The 20,416-nt window shown below is 41.4% G+C and overlaps 1 protein-coding gene across 4 annotated transcripts in view; it reads right to left on the bottom strand.

The window, feature by feature from the left end:
* fhit (fragile histidine triad diadenosine triphosphatase) overlaps positions 1–20,416 on the bottom strand; it is a 252,603-nt gene that overhangs the window by 36,044 nt on the left and 196,143 nt on the right. For all 4 annotated transcript variants that reach the window (XM_079340579.1, XM_079340582.1, XM_079340581.1 and 1 more), the window contains 3 exons: positions 17,123–17,268; positions 13,591–13,620; positions 1,257–1,325 (listed from right to left, as the gene is read on the bottom strand). In XM_079340579.1, the coding sequence (XP_079196705.1) occupies positions 1,257–1,325; positions 13,591–13,620; positions 17,123–17,268 (245 nt within the window). The remainder of the gene's footprint in view (positions 1–1,256; positions 1,326–13,590; positions 13,621–17,122; positions 17,269–20,416) is intronic.

The raw sequence follows: 20,416 nt of genomic DNA, 5'->3' as shown, positions 1-20,416 counted from the left end.
TGAGACACCTTTCACAAGCGAGGCTGCAGAGCAAAGCACTGATGAGAGAACAGGACGTATCCCCGGTCTGTTTATAAACTCAAGTGTATGCACTGTTTGTGTTTTTGCTTTTTTAACCCCTCTGGGGTTTGTTGTTCTCAGTTCGGTTTTCATAGCGTTGGCTCAGACTCAAACATGTGAACCCCTCACTCTCTGTGGAGGCTGGGAGGTTCAAAATGTACACAAGCCAAAACCTTTTTTTTTTTTTAAATAAAGTTACAACAAGACTGCAAAAAAACCAAAAAACGTCACAACCAATGCAAAAAGCCACGGCACACAAATTGCAAATCTTGGCCCCACTCTCTGTGGGACGTTTTCTGTTCAGTGTTAACGGTGGAGTGTCGAAGAACATTCTTTGTTTGGTTTGAATTCTTCGGAGACATAAGAAACACATTTTGAAACTTGGAGCTGCACATCAGAGAGGAGATCAGTCTGACAAACAGCTGGGGGAGGATGGGAGGTGGTGCACTGAAGGGAGTTTTTCTTTTGGGGATCTGAGAGACTGATGCGTCACATGTCATACCTTTAAGGTTCAGTCTATTTAATGTAGCGTTAACGCAAGGTCAGTGAGGAAGACTGTGAGTGATTCTCCATCAGGTCTTTCTCCTTCACCCTTTCTTTTTTTGCTCGCACCCTCACTCGCTGTCATTCTCATCAGCTGTCTCGTCAGCGGCGCTCATCTAACCAATGGCACGGTGTTCCTCCCTCATTTTCAGCCAATCATCGTTCTGCTCCTCTTTTTAAATAGGATTCTTTCTGTGCCTTCACGCTGGTGTTCGTCTGCCCCTCCACCTCCCCATCACCGCCATCTTTATCAGCAGAATCATCATGTCTTCACCCATCCGGTCTCATCAAGGCCTCAGCTTCACCCCCACCAGGGTCTGGACCCCATGTGGGGGATTTATTCCAATGATGCTCAGAACTTTATCCTCCAAACACAACAACCACCACATAGAGTCCAAGCACCAAAGACTTTCTGTCAAGTGCCATTATTCATTGTGATAAACCATTATCTTGATATCACTCGTCTCTCCTGATTGAACTACATTCATGATGAAGTCATTGAGATGACTTTGTGCACCTGGTAGAGCTGCTAAGCATAACATGATAACCCACAATGATGCATCCCCGTGTTGTGTAGAAAACTTTTGTGAATGATCAACGCTTTGCAGGTTTCTGCCTTTGCTTCATATTTCCGGATAAAAGCAGATCTTTACCTCATCGTAGACGCTGTCATTCCTCTCAAAGTCCCCGGCCTTCCTGGGCAGCACATGGACGTGGACATGCTGCAAGCACACAGACAACAGGCAGGGAGAGTTTAGATGTGGTGCTCTGTCTAGAGAAACGGCTCCTTTTTCACCTGGGAGCCGTCTGACAGGCTGACGTGACAGAGACGCCTTCCATAGAGAGTCTTCATTACTTCACAGTACATTGGAGAAGCTGGAGCCGAGTGTTACTGCTGTGCAACAAATCACAGGAGGGTGACCGTGCATTACAACAAGCGTGCCACCTGCACACCGCAGAGACTCCTTATTTTTATGCTTTCAAGGATTTAATCGACTTTTTCGGCCCCCCTTTCTGATGTCAGCTCCCCTGCTGTCAGAAACATGGCCGTGTGTATGCTTAACTTGATTTTCTTCTCTGCATGGATGATAATGCTTATTGTCCCTAAGAACCTGCTTTACTTGACAAAACACACACGAGGAACAAAAGCACACGAGAAAAGCTCAGTTATGCAAAAACAACAAACTGTTTCTTTGGTTATACATGCTACTTGTTCTTTTAATATCAGTGCACACAATAACGCATCAGTGTCTGTAATCTAGTGACAAAAGTTATCCTGGAGCTAAAGATCAAGAACGAAAGAGAAGAGCACATGATGTAATTCACAACCAAAGACATGAAGTATAAATTCATTATCTTTTGGAAATGAACAAGGATTATGTAGATGACAGTATTTAAATTCAATCAGTCACATTTCAGTGCATGCCGTCATATGATGAATAGCTCTGAGTGGTGAAAGAAGACAGATCACACATGGCAGTATTCACTAGTGTTGAAGTATTCAAACTCGGTCCTGGTCTCACAATTAGTCTTGAGACCACATTTTGAAGGTTTCTGTCTCGTCTTGGAATCAAAAGCATTTCTCCTTGGTCTTGTCTTGGTCTCAGACTGGGTGGATTTTAAATCAAGACCGGTCAAAGCCACCAGTGATAGGCTGGTTTTTAACGTCACTACTTTAAGTCGAAGGGGAACGCCCCTTTATTTATCGCCTTCCTGGTGTCACGGTCTAAGTAAGTGACACGCCCACTGAACATAAGCTGATGATTGATTTTTACATTCTTGGCCTTGACTCGGTGCACTCTGTTAGTGTTGTCTTGACAACAACACTAGTATTCACACCTAAATTCAGGTAACGCTAATGCTCGTAACTAGGGAAGGAAAGATTAGGCAGTCTAAAATCGAGCATCAAGTGTGCATTAAAAGTGCTCAAGCCTTATTTCAGCGTCCCATCTCATGTGCCGAGCTGAAGCAGGGAATGAGCACAAATAACCACCCCACCCGTTGTGCACTAACAACTATGTTACCACACTACACAAAACACAAGTTTGTGCCAGTTATATATACAGTCCTTGAAAAACCTGGATTTAGACTTTTAAGAATCTGTGTAATTATGTAGTTAAGATTTCGAATCGCCGTCTGGTCTGAGCAGAGATAAACCTTGAAATCAAAGATTATCCTCTGTAACACCCTTTAAATGTCAAAAGGAGGTCAGGGCGGATCAATGGGTCAACAGAGCATCAGAAGACTCCTGATCCTATGTTTCATCTGACAGTCAATCATTTTTTTAAGTATTCCCCCACATTAAAAATGAAGCCAATGTGGGAGTGCGACACTTGCAGTACTTTAGTTGTCCACTTGAGGCTAGCTGCAAAGCAAATTAATACCCATTAGTTCTATGAAAATGATCTATTAGGATCTGGTATTAAAAGCCACTTTTTTATTGGTAAACAATACGTCTAAAAAACACTTATCTGTTCTGGTTTTTGTAAAGGTTTTGGAATATACTGACATATCATGAGACCACATCTGAAAATGCATTTCCATTTCAGTCTGTGAAACAAAACAAAAAAAAGTAGTTTGAAGGACTCGTTGTTCAAATGAAGAGAGGGTAGGTGTGTTGTACTTCAAAACTCATTTGTTGAAGAACCTTGAGAGTTTGAGATGATGTGAATCAAGCCAAGAGCCGTGCTTCCAACGAGTGCAGGACAACCTCAATTAACATCCTCCCGTCAGAGTAAGGAAGCAGCTGGATCCAAGCTAAGATTATTGAGTAAAGGACCGTTTAGACCTGGGCTAAGAGCCTCAGTGAGACGTGTAGATAGATTTACAACCTCACCTCAGGGATAACCTCATGGGTTTAATCTTATCATACAGGTTGAGTTAATTAAATCTGGGGTTAGAGACTTCTGAGATTTGATGAGCCTAAAGTAGAAGTCTAAATATGGTGGGATATTGGAAAAGCTTTAAATGAACTTTAAAGCAGGAAAGAAATGGAGCTGAGACTCTTACTAAGCATCTGAAAAGCACCCGCATGACAGTCGGATCAGCCACGTGCCCAACAAATGTAACAAAATGAATGAGGTGATCACAGTGAACACCAATAAAGCTAATCTATTCCAGGCTGTAAACATGTTCATTTCTGCTGTCTTAATATATATGTATATAAAATGGGTGGCTGTGGTTCAGTGGGCAGAGTTGTTGTATCTCAAATTGGAAGGTCGAGGGTTCGATCCCCAGCTCCTGTGAGCAACATGTCTAATGTGTCCCAAATTGCTCCGCCTGCTCCGTCAGGGTGTATGCGGGTCGCTGCTCATGTGGTCAACCGCTTGGTGAGCTAGCTGCCCCACGGGGATAAATAGAGTTTAAAAAATAAAAATAAATCTGAGTTAATGGGCAGCCAGATTCAAATTTCATTGCATTCCTCAAACTTGCCTTTTTTCAAATTCCTTGCACTACAATCTAAAACTTATTTGAGATATTTCTTTTTCTTTACCCCCCCGTTAATGGAAAACATTTAATTCACACATATCTCTGCTTCTTTTGATTACCTTTATTCTTTCATGCTGACTCTTTTTAGGCGTTTTTTTCTCCTCAGGAACGGAGAGGTTTATCTAACCTTCAAGAGGAACATTGTGTTGTTAAGGCTAGCAGTAATGTTAGTCCTACTCTCTGATCTGCTATATTTACATATTGTCCCTTAGCTACGGATGGTTTAGGGTGTTGTGCACTGTGCTATAAATCCCCTATGTAATCCGTTGCCTTGACATCAGGTGTTTGTCTGTTTGATGTGTACGCATCATAAAGGGCATAATAACCTCATTGTGGGGCTTTTATTCATTTTTCATTTCTCCACACTGTGATAAACTGTGGAGGCAGGCTGAGTGAATGTTTATAAATGCTACAAACAAGATAGCATGTGTGGAGGCGTCTGCTTTCCCACAATGCATTTTCTGTTTAAATTAGGTCATTTACATAATGTTTGCATTATTAAATTTGCCCTACCTTGAGGAAAACTTCTGAGGCAGAAAAAAATAACACATCACGGCGGGGGAGCGATTTATCACACAGGTTTTCAAAATGAGAGCTAAGTGACTGAGGCGGTGGCCACTGGACACCGTGTGTGTGCCTATGTGTGTGTGTGTGTGTGTGTGTCTGAGTGTGTGTTGATAATGTGTGTGTGAGTGTTAATATATCAGGAGCTGGGAGGGTGGTATGGCTGTTAAGGGAAATTAGAGTGGCCTGACACAGCAGAGTGTGTGTTTGTTTGTGGGAGGTTCCAGAGAGTGAAATGCCCACATACACAGCACAGCGCTCATTGCATGAGATCTCATGTGTCTCTTTAACTCCAAGAAAATGGACCTCCCACAGGCGGCCACAGAGGGTGGTTTTTTTTCTTTTTTTTTTTTGCATCCTCTGTTTAAAATTGATCAAAAATGAAATTTTTTTTCATTACATTTATTTTTGTATCCTTTTTTTTAAACTTTAGCAGGGAGGACTCACTGACACAGAGGTCTCTCTGCAAGATGTGCCTTGCAGCAGTACAATTAAAAACATACCAAAATGAACACACACACACACACACACACACACACACTATAATTAAAGATAAAAACACAAACATTTTAATGCATGTGTGCCTGTCTCTTCTAATATATTCACACTCAGAATAATTGCAAACCTTTTTTGTTTAGAAGTTTAGATTATAGGTCTTGACACGCGATACAAGACGACACACAACGGAGGTATCTCAGCTGTCGCTTCAAAATCCTTCCACATCGTGGGTGCAGCCGTGATTAAGACTGTCACAGCTGATGTCAGTGAAACAGTTTGGCTTGTGATGTGTTTAACTGGAGACCTCATTATTTCGAGGAAATCAAGATTTCAGTCTTTCATGCCATCATGGGCAAATTCACTAAGTGACTGCGCTGCTTTTGGCAACCTCTAAACCTGTGCAAATGAGTCGAAAACGTCTAATTAAGCGTTCCACAACCCGCTCTGCAGAGCAAACACAGATTCTCACACACACACACACACACACACACACACACACACACACACACACACACACACACACACACACACACACACACACACACACACACACACACACACACACACACACACACACACACACACACACACACACACACACACACACAGGAGCATTAATGGAGAGATGTCATGTGGTGATGCTAGACACTGCTATGCATGAAGTGCACCGGGGATGTTGGGGGTCCAGTGCCTTGCTCAAGGGCAACTCACCTACTACAAACCAACCCACGGTTCCCAATCAAGTCCCTACAGAGAGAGCTACTGGCGCCATGTGAATAATCATGATTTGATGTCTTTTTGCATTTGTATAATTACTTGTCTAGTAGACAAATGATATCAGAGATTACTGTGATTATCTTGGTTTCAAGCTTTGATGCAACCTTTGTACCCGGAAGAGCTGCCTGCATTTAAACATGAAGGATCTGGAAGGAGAAGGCCACATTATTTGTACGGCTGATTTCAAAGACAGAGGCAGTTCGACTGTGCTCTTTAGGCAAAGAAGCCCAGTGTGAGGCTCATTATATATTATATTCTCTATAATTCTCTCTATGAAGGAAATCTGGCATAGAAACAGCTTGCAGGATTGAAAGTTTGAAGAAAATAAAGATGCACCTCTCCACCCTCAGAACAGGAGGAGGATGGGAATGTATGTTCTTCACTCACTGCAGGGTTTATCCTGAAGCAAAGCACAGAAACCTGAGTGGGTTTGTCCAAGACGCCAGCCCTTCTGTGTGTGTGTGTGTGTGTGTGTGTGTGTGTGTGTGTGTGTGTGTGTGGTCTGTGAAACACACCTGCTGAGATGGAGCTCTACCACCCCCCCCCCCCCCCCCCCCGACAGCTCGCTCCAACACAACAACTGCTGCACATATCTTCATGTTATCGACTCTTCTTTTACAGATAAATCAGTGTTCATTTTAAAGGACTTCACAGTGAAATGGTTTCAAATGCTACACATCCATTTTGTAGTAACTATGCCAACAAGTATATTTCAGCCAACTGTAGTAAATGTAAATCTTGACCTTAAAATTAAATATAGTATTGTCACAAAAACTATCTATCAATGTGTCACTTGTTTACTGTTCTGAATGAGTAAATGTTTATTTGGACCAAACTGTTTTAATGCAGGAAAAATACAATTACAGCATTTTTTTATGGGACTTATTCATGAAAGGCAGGCTTGGTAATTTTCTCCATATGGTCTTTTTAGAAATGTTGGTTGACATTGTCTTTAGGTCCTGACAGAAATTATAATAATTACTCATCTGCTCTGAAAAAGGAACAAAGACAATCTGTTTCAGTTTGTACGTCTGTAAAAACTGCGATCAATGTCTGCCACGAGGTACCAATCTGACGAACCAATCACACGCCTTCCTCTCTCCCTGCACGCTCTCTAGCCTGTGCATGCACGAGCCCCCACTCGAAGCACGAGCTGAGGTCCGCTTCTAGACCAACGGCATCCTTGCATGTAAGTGAGTGGCGTGGCTTTAGAGGGAGACGAGAACGATGAAGATGAAGCGCTGAGGAAATGCAACTTTCAAAATCGTGCTAGTTCTCGAAAATGAGTCAACCCTGCCTTTAACAGACAAAATAAGCCAGAACAGGATACCTCACAAGCATGGTGACAAATGACGATGCATTTACACGTCTGAAGACATGCTTTAGAAAACATGTCTTTACCTGTAACTGCATTGACAACAACATCCAACTGTATGAGGGAAAGATGCTAAAAGCTAACATCAAACAGTAAAATACAAAGAATCCATTTTATCAGCCTCAGTTGGATTCTAAACTTCTACAGTAACTCTACTTGGCAACTACAATTTCCTTTGATTTTTAAATGTGTTGTACTTTGGACTGGGTTGGATAAACCTGTCTTTTAACACAGAAAATAAGACAGGTGGAAGGGGAAGAAAATGGCCCTTTCTTGTAAAGTCCACATATCAGAAAAAGCTCATGGTCTGATAAAAAATTCTCTGATGTGTCATGAAAACAGGAAATGACAAACGACCCATTTGACACTTGTTAGAAACTTGTAAGAAAAGGCTTTAAGGCAATTACAATCAGAAATGTTTCATCCTCCGGGCCGTGCGACTTGCCTGAGAAACGTTCTCACTCAATCTGACTTTTGTTATTTCTGATGATGATTGTGTGGAAAAATGTGCCTGAAATGTATTAGCCTTCAAGGACCAAAGGTGTTGTCAGTAGGGGTCTTCAGTACCTCAGTAAGGTGAACTAAATGTACCACTTTAAAGAACAAAAATACATCTTTTTGTCACGCCCCTCTCTGGGCAGCAGCGCTCTGAGCTTTTCCTCAGACTCTCTGTGTCCTTGACTCTGAGCCACAGAGTCTCTTATTGGCATTGCCTGATTACACACACTGCAGATGTTGAGGTCATGGTTCACTGTTAGTTCCCTTCCCTGCGTCCTTCAGTCGAGCACCTCCCCGGGCTGTGTGTCCTGTCGATAATTAGTCAATCAACCGCTGCTTGAGCGTATGCACACTCAAACAGAACGCCCTTCATGCAGAGCTGCTCGTTCACCTTGCATCGACTGCACTGACTGACAGAGGCGGCGTCTCTGGAAGAATTTACTGACAGTGTTTGCACACAATAGCCTGAGCAAAGCTGCGGTGCTTTTTTTTTTTCCCTCTCATAATCAAACCAGATGGATGGCTTTTAATCCCAGATAAACAACTAATGAAAATGGCTACCACATCAATTAAAGCAAGATGGCAGGGTCACGTCTGACAGGCAAACACACAGTCTTTGTCATGAACAGATGTGCTCCCTATTATAGGAATGGGAAAAGAAGAAGGCTGACTGGATCAAAGCAGAGCATCCTAATTAGCTGTAAAAGAGAGAGAGAGAGAGAGAGAGAGAGAGAGTCCTGCTTTCTCAGCCCAACTTCACCTGAAAACAAACAAAGATTTTTTTCTTTCATATGACTTGAATCACTCGAGCACCCTCCATCTTATTAAGACAGGTTCCAGCTTCACTCATCTGACCAGCTCCTAGTGAGGCTCCTGTGATAGACTGAGAACTGGCCCCTCAAGCTCATATCTCTCTCTCTATGTGCGTTCACGTCATGTTTTCTTTCAAGCTTCAGAGCTCTCTCATCTCGTAACTTCCTCAGGACTGTTAGCGGGGAAGGTCTGCTTGCTCATAATATTCCAGGAAGTAGATTCAGCTAATAGAGCTACAGCTACCAGACGGGAATGTGTTTGTTTATTTTCCTCTTTTTCAGGAAAGTCTAAATATCTGTGAGGATCTGCAGGACAATCTGAAAGCTCCAAATGCGTCTACAAACCTCACAGTAACACAGTAAACATCACAAATTCGTCCAACTCTTTTAGCTAATATTATCACAGGAAACTTCCATCTCTATCCACCTCTCTCCTCCCACCAATCTGCGCCCTTTCGCTCTGCCTTAATACGTTCTAATGGAGCCTGATTTAATTCAGTGCTCAGAGGAAAGGAACTGTAAGAGAGAACAGCTTTGAACGACTGCAAAAAAAACCCCAAAAAAACAAGCGTGCTGTCACTTTCTCACTAGAGGTCAGAGCAGAACAAGAGCACGGATCATCCCAACCAATGTGAGGGACTGAACCTGGCTGATCAGAGGCCACACAATGAAAGAAATGTCTCCTAATTTGGACTTTTAGTCAAGAGGGGATCACCCATTCATATGTACAGTGTGTGTTATAGTCGGCCAATTTATTATCAGGCATTTTATGTGGCAGACCGAACAGTACATACTCATCTTTTATTGGATTTGAATGTTTTTTTAACCTTTATTTAACTACATAATTAACCCATTGAGATCAAGAACTCAATTTGACGCACAGCAGGAGCTTCACATACACACACAGTCAAACACACACACACTGCTGGCTCAGCTGATCCCATCTCAACGCTGTAACGCCTCCACCTCGAACACTAAATCTCAAAGACTTCACTCCGTCCCCCACCATGACATTGCCAGTAATTGACCATATTTGATATCAAAGTTCACTTTCCATGAATACACATTTGACCCGGTTTCGCTCAGCCAATTCAGTGGACGACTCTCTGTAAAGAGGCTCACACTGGTTTCGGGTTCGACTCCCGATCCTTTGGCATCGGGGGAACTCCAACCCTCACTCTCTCTCCCCACGTTTCCTGTCCCTCTGTAAACGTAACTGGTGAAAAGAGCTCTGAAAATGTCCTTCAAAAAAACGACTAAAGGATAAATGATGGAGGTTAATGTCTGCTAACCACCATCATAAAGGCAATCCTTTTTTCTAACGGTGTACACATATCAGTGACACGCCCACTTCCATATGGAAAGACTTTTCCACACACACCTTCGGCACCCTGATGTTTTCAACCTCTGCGTTAGCTGAACTGGCAACCATCATTGGCACGTCACATACAGTACGAAGGCACTTGTCACAAGTGTCCAGTGTGAAAAGAATTACTCAAGACGTCTGAGAAGATTGATGCCTGATTGTATTTTGACAGAGAAAATCGAGCTTTCAGAACCACTCCGTAGAGCTTTCACTCTTGGTTAGTCACGACAAGAAGCTGCAGACGGTCACGTAAGAGACTGATGAGGTGAAGAAACACTGAAGCTCCAGTCCCATGCTGTCATATTTATATCAACATTAGATTACCACTAAAGATTTAACACTAAGCCTAAAGGCAAGAGTTTGACATTCACATGGAGACAAACAGTGAAAGTCTTCAGCAATACTTCTGTTTACAAAAAAAGCACAACGTTTTACAATCCAGTGTCCAATCCACCACACTAACAAAGAGAGAGACATCCCAAGACCAGAGTGATCTGAGACGGATCCAAAGCCGAGGCACTTAGAGATCGAATTCAAGTCAGGGCGAAACCGAGGCAACACCAAGACCATAACCATCAATGAAATATCCTCATCGTGTGTGTAGGGGGCGTCACTCACCAGGAAGGCTGCAGCTGCTCTTGATTTCAAATCTGGAGTCCACCGAGACGGAGACAGAGACAAGACCGAGAAAAAATGCTTTTAAATCTGAGACCTCTAAAAAGTGTCCTCAAGACCGGGCATGTGACCAAAAAGGATGTCGATGAACTCAACACTATCAGAATCTAACCTTTGATATTCAAATATGTAAACAAACATGAGCTTGACAGATTTGTATCTGAAGGCTCCAGTTATGACGTTGTAAGTCACTGAAGTATTCGTGCTAATCTTTAGTCGATACTGAACACGTCTCCAAATCAAAATCAATCACTTCCCTCTCGTGTCTCTCTCTGCCTCCCACTCTTCCTTCTGTATCCACTGCTTAGATATATAAACACACATCGCCCTGTGAGTTTGTTTTCAATACCATCTACTTTGTGAATATTACATCCCATCATCTTTACCCATAAACACTCATATATATATAACCGCCAGGCTTGCTTAGTAAACAAGCAGGATCTATACATGGGGGCCTGCACATGATAAATCACTGTAATCACGCTGCATTTTCCATAAGACAAAAATAAAATCCAATTCCATCATTCAAAACCCTGAGATTTGTCTTGTGTCTGTGTGACTCCAGGCGCTGAGTCTATAAGAGTGCATTTGCCTCTCTCTTATAGCCCGCCTCGCTCTTATTCAATCAAAGGGCCGTTTTTATTGCCGGCGTGTGGGAAACTGATTGCAATAACCCAGGTGATAGATGGGGGTGGTCTACTACTGTAGCAGGTGTGCTATATGCGCTATGATAATCTGTTTTCATAAAAAGACCAGGCAGGTCTGCACATCAAAAGGAGCTTTGTATCAGAATTACTTGATAAAATATGTAGATCATTTCAGTGAGATAAGAACCAGCAGCTTGGATTTGAGCGCCTTGATTCACTGCTCCCCTGATGTTCTCTCCTGCAGTCAAAACGCTCCACTGAAGGCTCTTAAACAGCGACTGTGGTAATTCTGAAGTATAACCTACCTGCTGGTAGGAATCTAACTGAACTCGAGCAAAAATGCATTACTCTTTGACCTTGTTTGTATTGCCTATCTGACGATGAAAAATGGAGGTTGTTGTGGGAATGGGAAAATAGAAATATTAAACAGACATTCCTCTCTTAAGGCACACAGAGGAGATTGCTTTTTTTACAGCGAGAGAAGTAGGAGATAGAAAAACATGTTTGTGTACATTAGGACATTTGACTTTAGTATTATCTATAGGATGAGAGAGTGCATTTTTCAGGAAGCAGTTAGCAAGTAAGAGCCGTTCAGAGACAACATAATGGGCCTACAGTAAGCCGTTCTGATGTGACTTCCCCGTGGATTTTCCTGAATATTTCCTGCTACATTTTCAAATCAGCTCAGCACGACCTCATACCGAAAATCTAAAAAGGGGGCTGGCAAAGGTCTGGGTAAAGTCAGAGTGAAAAAATGCTGCTGTTCACAACGTAAAATGTCAGGACGTTTATTTTTATTTTTTTATTTTCAGCGTGAGGAAAGACTTATCTTGTCTGGCTTTAGAGCTTTAGGAGCACTTAAGGTCTGGAACTTAATAATACTGGATTTCTTTTTTTTGTGTATTGTCGAACCAAACAATGCTGATCATGACAAAGAGCTAAAGCGGTTATAATATTAATGATGCTGTATATGTATAGCTTTATTTGTGTTGTTGTTGTCTTCAAATCAAATGTTACACCATTAAAGTTAAAGATGCCAACCTTTGATTTGGTCGTTTCTCCGCAAAGTAGTTAAATGCTGTTTACATCAATATCGAAGAAAAGGCTGAGAGTTGGTGTGCTGGAATTTCACAAGTGCACGAGACAGAATTGATGCAGACTGAGACCACAGTCATTTTTCTTTTGGTGTAGTGTTTTTTCCCGAATTTGGTCTGAGAGGCCTCTTTACACGACAAAACTGAAGTCCTATAATAGTGCTTTCACACTTGCAGAAATCCCCTGAATAACTCGTGGAGGAGCTGTATGTGTGAATGCAAACAGCCACATTCTGCCCTCAGACTTCAGTTTCTCCTGCTGGACCCCGAGTATTTAATCCATAGCATGTCCGAGTCAGCTGATGTGAGAACGCAGCAGGATATTCTCCAGAGAATTCACCTCGAGCCAATGGGAGGGGTCGTTTTCATATTGTTACTGCTGCACGGTGAAAAGAGTGTGTGAACGCAACCGTTACAATCTCTGTGCACGTAATTAAACAGCCGCATGTCATTATGGGTTTTCATAGCATTGACAAATTAATTACATTTTCATTATAGCGTCATAAAGCGGATTCTGTTGCTTCACTTCTTCACTGTCTTTTTCTTTTCTTTTTTTTTACATCTGACCTCAGGAGCCTCCCCTCCAGTCTGACAGTCAAAGTCTCCTGCTGTGAGGAGCATATGTGGACAGACAGATCAGGAGAATATCAGGAGCAGTCCGCCTGAAATTTTTAGATATTTTCAGGAACGTAGATGTCAAAACAGCTTTATTAAGAATATTTGTCTGATTTCTGGTAAAAAAAGATCAAATAAAAGTTGATTAAATGTGTTATTTGACACGTTCAGCTGAAAGGTAAAAATTAACATTTTGTTTGAATATGTCCTGATAGAAACAGATGTAATCCAGGATCAAGGATTTAATATAGCAGAATATTGATTGTTATGCATAAATAGTGTACCAAAAACAGAAAGGTGCAGTGATAGTGTGTGAGGATGGACTTAGTGACTGATCATTTTCTGTCCCTCACTTTAACCCATGTGCACCACTGAGGGTCCCCAGCCCGCCTCTTTGGATCTTCCTTACAGCCCCCAACCAAAACCCAAAGTGATTCGAACCTTGAAGAAAAGATTCTCTGAATAATTCAGACATGCCAAGAGTTAAGCACGGCAAATGTGATGATTATTTAATAGTGTGTAACTGTTGCGGAGGCCTCATGACATATTTAAAGGCAGTGAATTATTGAGTTCTCACCTTCACAGTTTGTCCGGCTTCAGGGCCGTCCTGGTGGGAACAGAAAAGAGGTAATTAGGGAAGAGTCGGGAATTCAGAATTATTTACATCAATAATTCAGTGATAGATTATAATTTTAGATGAGCTACAGCACCTTTCCTGGAGAACAGAGAAGAAGAGTCTCCTCCTGGTTTGTTTCACGGCTATTGTGTCCTGACTGTTATTTTTTACAACCATTTTGTTTCCTTCTGACTTTTCTTTGAACACAGAGGAAAGATGATAAATTGTATTATCATGAAAAAAAAACCCTTCAAAAATGAGATCATTTAGTAAGACTTAGACTTAGACTTCTCAAAACGCTGGCAACCACAGACATCCTGTTCACACAAAGCTCTTAGAAACACAAAACAAAAACAGAAACAGATTTGTTGAACTGTGTTGCAAGTTAAAATTAATTTAAGTCTTTTTCATATACATTATAAAGGAACAGAGGAAAAAATGCTGAATGACATATCTACTAAGCAAAATGACAGACAGACATACATTCTTGTCTTGTTTTGCCTTTGGCTTAAAATCAATATATTTGAATATACACTTTTTTTTTTAATCGTCGGTAAATAGACATTTCAGGCGACCACTTTTGGATTTTGAATGTGGGTTTGAGAGTCGAAGGTTGGGAAAGCCTGCACAGATGCAGAACATTTATAATGATCCTGTTTGTTATTCTTCTTATTGTTCACACTTACTGTACCTACTGTTTCTCCCCTCTGACACCCACCAGAGTCCTTTTTCCTGAAGTGTTCATGAAATGTTGTTGGAGATTCATTTTGATAAAGACTTAGAAGTGACTGTTTACATCATTATTTTACTGGACCGCACCATGGGCTTATATTAGATAAATCAACTGAACATTTTATTAGGAGACCTGGAGATGTGCACCAAGTGTGGTTTCAATCAAAGAAGGAACTCTGGGATATGCAGGGTTTTTTTTATTCTGTGGACACATGGACATCATCTCTGTTATTAAAAAGGTGGTTATATTGAAGCGCATTAGGCCCGGTGTTAAACTTGTATTTTTATGAGTCTTTTCTTTTTTTTTTTTTTTTTTACTTCTTAGAGAGCATCAGCAGAAAAAGATGGCGCACTTGGAGAAAAAGCACAGCAGCGTCATTTTTTGCACCGCCTTTTTGTGTGACCGCTCTGAGTGCTTCCAATTGAAAATCTTTCAACTTCTTCAGAAAGGCACTGTTGACGTCACTGGCGCTCTTTTCCAAATGTAGGATCCTTCCCTTGTTTTTTTTTTGTTTTTTTTGCCACCTACACAGCTTGTGTCTTGTGCCCGTTCCCTCCCCGTGCATGCTGGGGTAAAAAAACAAAAAAACAACTAAAATATAAAACATAGAGTGAAAAGTAACACAGCAGTGTCAATCATACAGCGGCCGCTTTCAACACACTGTTGCCATAGAGACAGGACGGATACAGCACTCTTCCTCTCAGCGCACAAAAGCTTCAGGCAAGCGGGCCCGAGCGCACGGCCAGTGCGGAAAAAAGGCTAAGTGCACACAGGGCACTTCATATGCATTAAGGGTTTGGTGAGAGATCGTTCGGTTCTGGGTCATCTCGAGCCTCGTGCTGACAGACTCATGAGTGACTGATAAATCAATTTATAACAACATTTCTTTTAACATTTTGATTGCTTGTTTTATTCTTTCTTTTTACAAGCTTCCCTTCCAACTCAGTCAGAGATCATTTAGGTTGAGGATAAAAGGAAGAAACGTTTTTCTTTCTTCCATCTTTCACTTCATCTGCTACAAATGAGTCATTCTTACACTTGACTCCAATCAGATGGAGCTAATTAAGATCTGTTATTAGTTATAAGAAGGAGATTTCTGGCCTCTCACACACACTCCAACATCAGCTTCGAGAGTGGATGAACCTTTTCTTCAAACACAACGCACGCCATTGTTCTTCTTCAGAGGAAAATAGAACATTTGTGTCACCGTCCCGAAATCTATTTTTCACCACCAATCCTCCAGTGAGGTTGATTTGTGTGATATTATTATTTGTCACAGCAGTGGCAGTTGCCCCCTCCTGCAGAGAGCTCTCCTTTAATGTGTTAGCTGTAACCCGGGAGCTGTCAAAACTAATCTCCGATTATCACTTCTCATCACCTCCGCAGTCACAGAAAATGATATCCAACGTAAAGATTGCTCTCTGCTGCTCTGTTCCTCCGCTTTTTTTCTTTTTCTCTCTCCTAACCTGTGAAACTATTCTCTCTGACAGAGAGCTAGGTGCTATTTCGATATTAGCATATATATCACCAGTTATGTAGAATAGGCCATTGAGTCTGAGACGAGAGCCTGTCTGGCTGTCACAGTCAAATCTGTACCTCCAATAAACTATGGTGAGGGGATCATAAGACGGCAGAGCTGATCCATATTGACAATACCAACCAGCATCTGAAGAGCAAAGTTTCTATCTTTTGAAGTCATTTGGAGTTATGGAGATCTAAGAAATCTATTTTCTTCAAACAAGTGAAATAAAAAAATCCACTCAGACTTTACTTTGTTTGTATTTTTGACTGTTTAAAGGCACAGTATGTAAATCCACCCACCAGGGGGCTCTCAATCAAAACTTTAACAAAAGGTGACACATCTGCACCTTAAAGGGAAATATCATGTGGCATCTGGATTATCTTGTGGAGACTTTATCCAAATTCAGACTGAAACTTTTGGAATTCTACAAAATCATGTTCATCTATAACTTCTGGTTTGAACCGACAGTATAAACATATGCAAAATGTGTCTCCATCTCCCTCAGATGTACAAAGTAAAGCCAAATATATCAACGAAATACGGGTGCTGACAAGTTGCGCTGTGACTTCATTTGGAGGTAAGACGTGCAGAAGGGATCTGGCGGGCTCTATCTGCATAATTGACGCCATTTCCGCTAGCTGAAGCACGCGATAAATGTATCGATAAAACCTCCCGGATACCTCGGGTCAGAACAGTCTGCAGCAGAACAGATCGCTGTGTCGGTGTAAAACACACTCTATTCTGCTAATCTGGTGACATAACAATGCAGGAGCCTCATTTGTCAACAGAGCTGTCAATCATCAAATAGCAGCAGCTCTTTTTTGCATCTCATATTAAAACAAATATATTCAGAACATGCAACACTTGGACATAATCAGCTGGATAGATGCTAACTTTGTTGACAGATACCATGTTTGAGTAAAAATCATCATCATTGGACATGTATTGTAATTTTAAAGTTTTCCTATATTCCATCTTTTAACATGGAGGAGGCGGGGCTTACAACCCACACTGCAGCCAGCCAGACAGCCAGCCAGCAGGGGGAGCTGTGAATCTTTTGACTCCACTTCCAGAGAGCTCATGGGCCGTCCGTTCTTCACACAGTCCGATGTAAATAAAGCCTGACAGAACAAGTCTGTCATTAAAATTAATTTGAGAGTTTGTTGTGTGTTCGTTCACACTGCAAACTGAAGCTGGTACTATTGTGTGTTCGATGATACCCTGAGTGTGTACTTTACCTGGATGGCGATGGTGAGTGAAGTGGCGTTGAAGTGCGTCTCCACCAGGTTGGCGACTCTCTGAGTGGCGCTGAATAAATCGGCCACCTCGTCGGCCTGAAGGTCTCGGAAACGTTCCACTGGTCTTAGAGGGCAGACCAACACATCTGAACAGTGCTCGTTAAGGAAACCTGTGCTGCAGACACATTCAAGCAGCCGATCAAAGGTCAGAGTTGCTTAAATTTTAGTCATAAAAAGAGAGGCCTCCATCTGCATGTCTACAGGGATGGCGTGCAATCAGGCCCACACAAGAGAGGGTAACAACTTATTACTCTCCATTGACTTTGTTAAACACTTTAATGATATGATGTTTCCAGAGATGGCTGGGAGGTGAGGGGAGAAACAATCAAATAAAACCCAGGGAAGAGACGAAGGAACAAAGAATAAGAACATTTAAAAAGATTATTAACAGAACTATTAAAACCTCACATGTGAAAAAAACAACAGTTAAATCACATTAACTCGAAGCCTTGTAGAACACACCCTCCATCCTATGAAGAAGTAATCACTAATGCTGGATGACAGACACATGCAGCCAAACTGTCCACTGACAACAAGCCACCTTTAGGAAGTCCCTCTGCAAAGCTCTTTAGTCTTTTTTTGTGTCCTTGCTAAACTTTCTTTCAAAACATTAAAGAAACAGGGTGTCTTAGCCTGACGGTGGTGTATGCACCCCAAGTTTGGAGACAAAGTCCCCCTGACCTACAGCTCCTTTCCCTCGGGTTAACTCCCGTCCCCTAAAATATGGAATTGTCTGTATTTTGCAATTAAATGTTCCTGATAACTTAATAACATTATTTAAGGTGTAAGTTAAGTTGTAAATTAAATAGTTAGTAGTAAGCATTAGCTGAAGTCGTGTTTTTTGCATTTAGTTGTGCATGATTTGTATCTACCTACACTGAAGTTTTGCGTTTGCAAATTATTTCCCCCCAAAAAAGTTAGTCTGCTTGAAAGGTGGCAACCCCACCTTTCTGTCATGTTCTTCCCACCGCTCTTACTGATTTCCAGCTCTGTCGTAGGACGCCAACTTTAAGGACTATAGCCTCTATACAAAGGATGCACAAACTAACCACATCAACGGTTCCTTTGCAATTTGTGTGATTAAATAAATCTTTCAGTGAGGCTGCTGCAAAAGGTGCCATCGATATTGCAGGTATTTGGTCATGCATTAAAAACAACAGTGATTACATATCTGTGCTAACAATAGGACGACACATCAGGGTAACATCAAAGTTAGATGTGCTTATAATGTTTCAGAAAGCTGTCTAACTATACGATGTGAAAGCACAGTGCGTCTTCTGGTTTTTAGCTCACAGTTCATCAAGTGTGAGCAAGACGTGGAGAAAAATGATCCATTTCATTTAAGTCATAAAGGTCAGGGAACATATTGCGAGGAAAGCTCTCATCCCACGTCGGAGTGATTGCACACAGAAAAGTAATCAAAGCTCAGTGACAGAAGTAAGACATAGTTTGATGAGTGGTATGATGGCTGCAGCCGCAGGGCAAATAACCAAAAGGCTTCAGGAACATGTTGCTTTCCGTCACGGGTCGTTTGATCAATAATAGTGGCTTAGAGGGGGGAAGTGAGAAGTAGTTCTCTGGAAATAATAGAACAAAGGAAAAGCTATAAAAGGACAAAAGTGCATCATCGGGCCACAATGGAGATGAAGTTACACGGGGAAAAATACATTAAAAAAGACCTTCAAGACATTAAAGGTCACATATGGAGCAGAATGCAATTTACCATGGTTTTCAAATCTTCACATGTCCCTTGTCTGTCTAAGAACCCCCCTAATTATGAGTCAATGAAAAAGTCCATCCTCTCCGTCTTTTGGCTTCCTTAAAGAAGTGTGGAGAGTTTCCCTTCATGACATCACAAAGGACAGTAGCCCCTCCCCCAGGTGGGTGACACTCCCACAGCTAGGTGTTTGTTCTGTATACAATGTATACAATAGCATAGAGCAAAAAAGCCCAGACACCCGAGCCCTTCCAGAGAGGGGGCGTGGTCAGACATAGCTCATTTACATATTTAAAGCTACAGACACAAAAAACAGCCTGTTCTGAACAGGGCTGAGATAGGAGTTTATTGACATGAACAAATACAGGATCAGAGTGGATTTAGAACTACAAACGTATTTAAACGTGTTGAAAAGGTGGATAATATGTGATATTTAATGAAACATATGATGCTAAATGATGACTGTGACTCTCTGTCTACTTAACTAGAGGAGGCAAGTAACGATGGAATTTAAAAAAAAAAAGAAGGTGTGAAGGTACAACTAATGTCATGTTAACAAACTGAACCAGATTGTTTTAATAAGTATAAAAGAGTGAAGTTTAAACTAAAGTAAAGCACCATAAGAAAAGTAACTCTAAAACATGAACTGTTGTGAAACAGTAAACACTAAAATGCTGAGAATGTGCTCCTCTGCTGTTCATTTGTTCATATAAAGCACTTCATATTGCCTCTTTGTTTGCAGAGTGCTCGATAAATAAAGCTGCCTTGTCTTTCCTTTGCTAGTGAGCAGACACGTTAGTCTTCAACCACCTTCTGTGTAAATACAGAGATGAGCTGAACACACACACACACACACACACACACACACACACACACACACACACACACACACACACACACACACACACACTTTAGATTCTAAACTTTCTGTTTGGAGTGGAGCTTGACTTGTCATGACCATAGTGACCATGACTATCTCTAGGCAACCAGTCAAGACTCCTGCAGGTTAGAGGAATGACGGATAGAAAGTAACTCCATTCTGTCCACTCTCTTAAACCACTTCATTTATGCCAGAAACAAAAACAAAAAAAGTGAAATAACTGATTTTGTTACACTTGTTTCAAGACAAAAAACAGGGACAAAAATGACAGTACCTTAGATTGAGACATCTTCAATACTTCAACTCTTTTACAACTGACGTCCCTGAACTCTCAATGAATGAAAATCGTGATTCTCGTTTTTTTGTGAAGTTTTTTTTTTAGGTTCATCCCAAGGGGCTAAATTGAATGTTTATTTATAAAAGCAATACAAAATCTTAAAAACCTTTATATCTAAAAACATCAACACAAGAAAAGGTATGAACTCATGTTTACATGCCAGAAGATTTCAGTGATGGATGTTTGAATCAGTGAACGATTTCAACGACTTTGATTTCCTTGACAAATCAAAGGCATGGGGGACAAAGTTAAAAAGCAGGGTTGGTAAAGAGAAAACCTCAAGGCGGCCGGTAATAAAAG

The sequence above is a fragment of the Symphodus melops genome (assembly GCF_947650265.1).
Source record: "Symphodus melops genome assembly, chromosome: 4".
Taxonomy (NCBI): Eukaryota; Metazoa; Chordata; class Actinopteri; order Labriformes; family Labridae; genus Symphodus; species Symphodus melops.
Note: the sequence above shows the minus strand (reverse complement) of the source record. Positions and strands in the feature narration are given on the sequence as shown.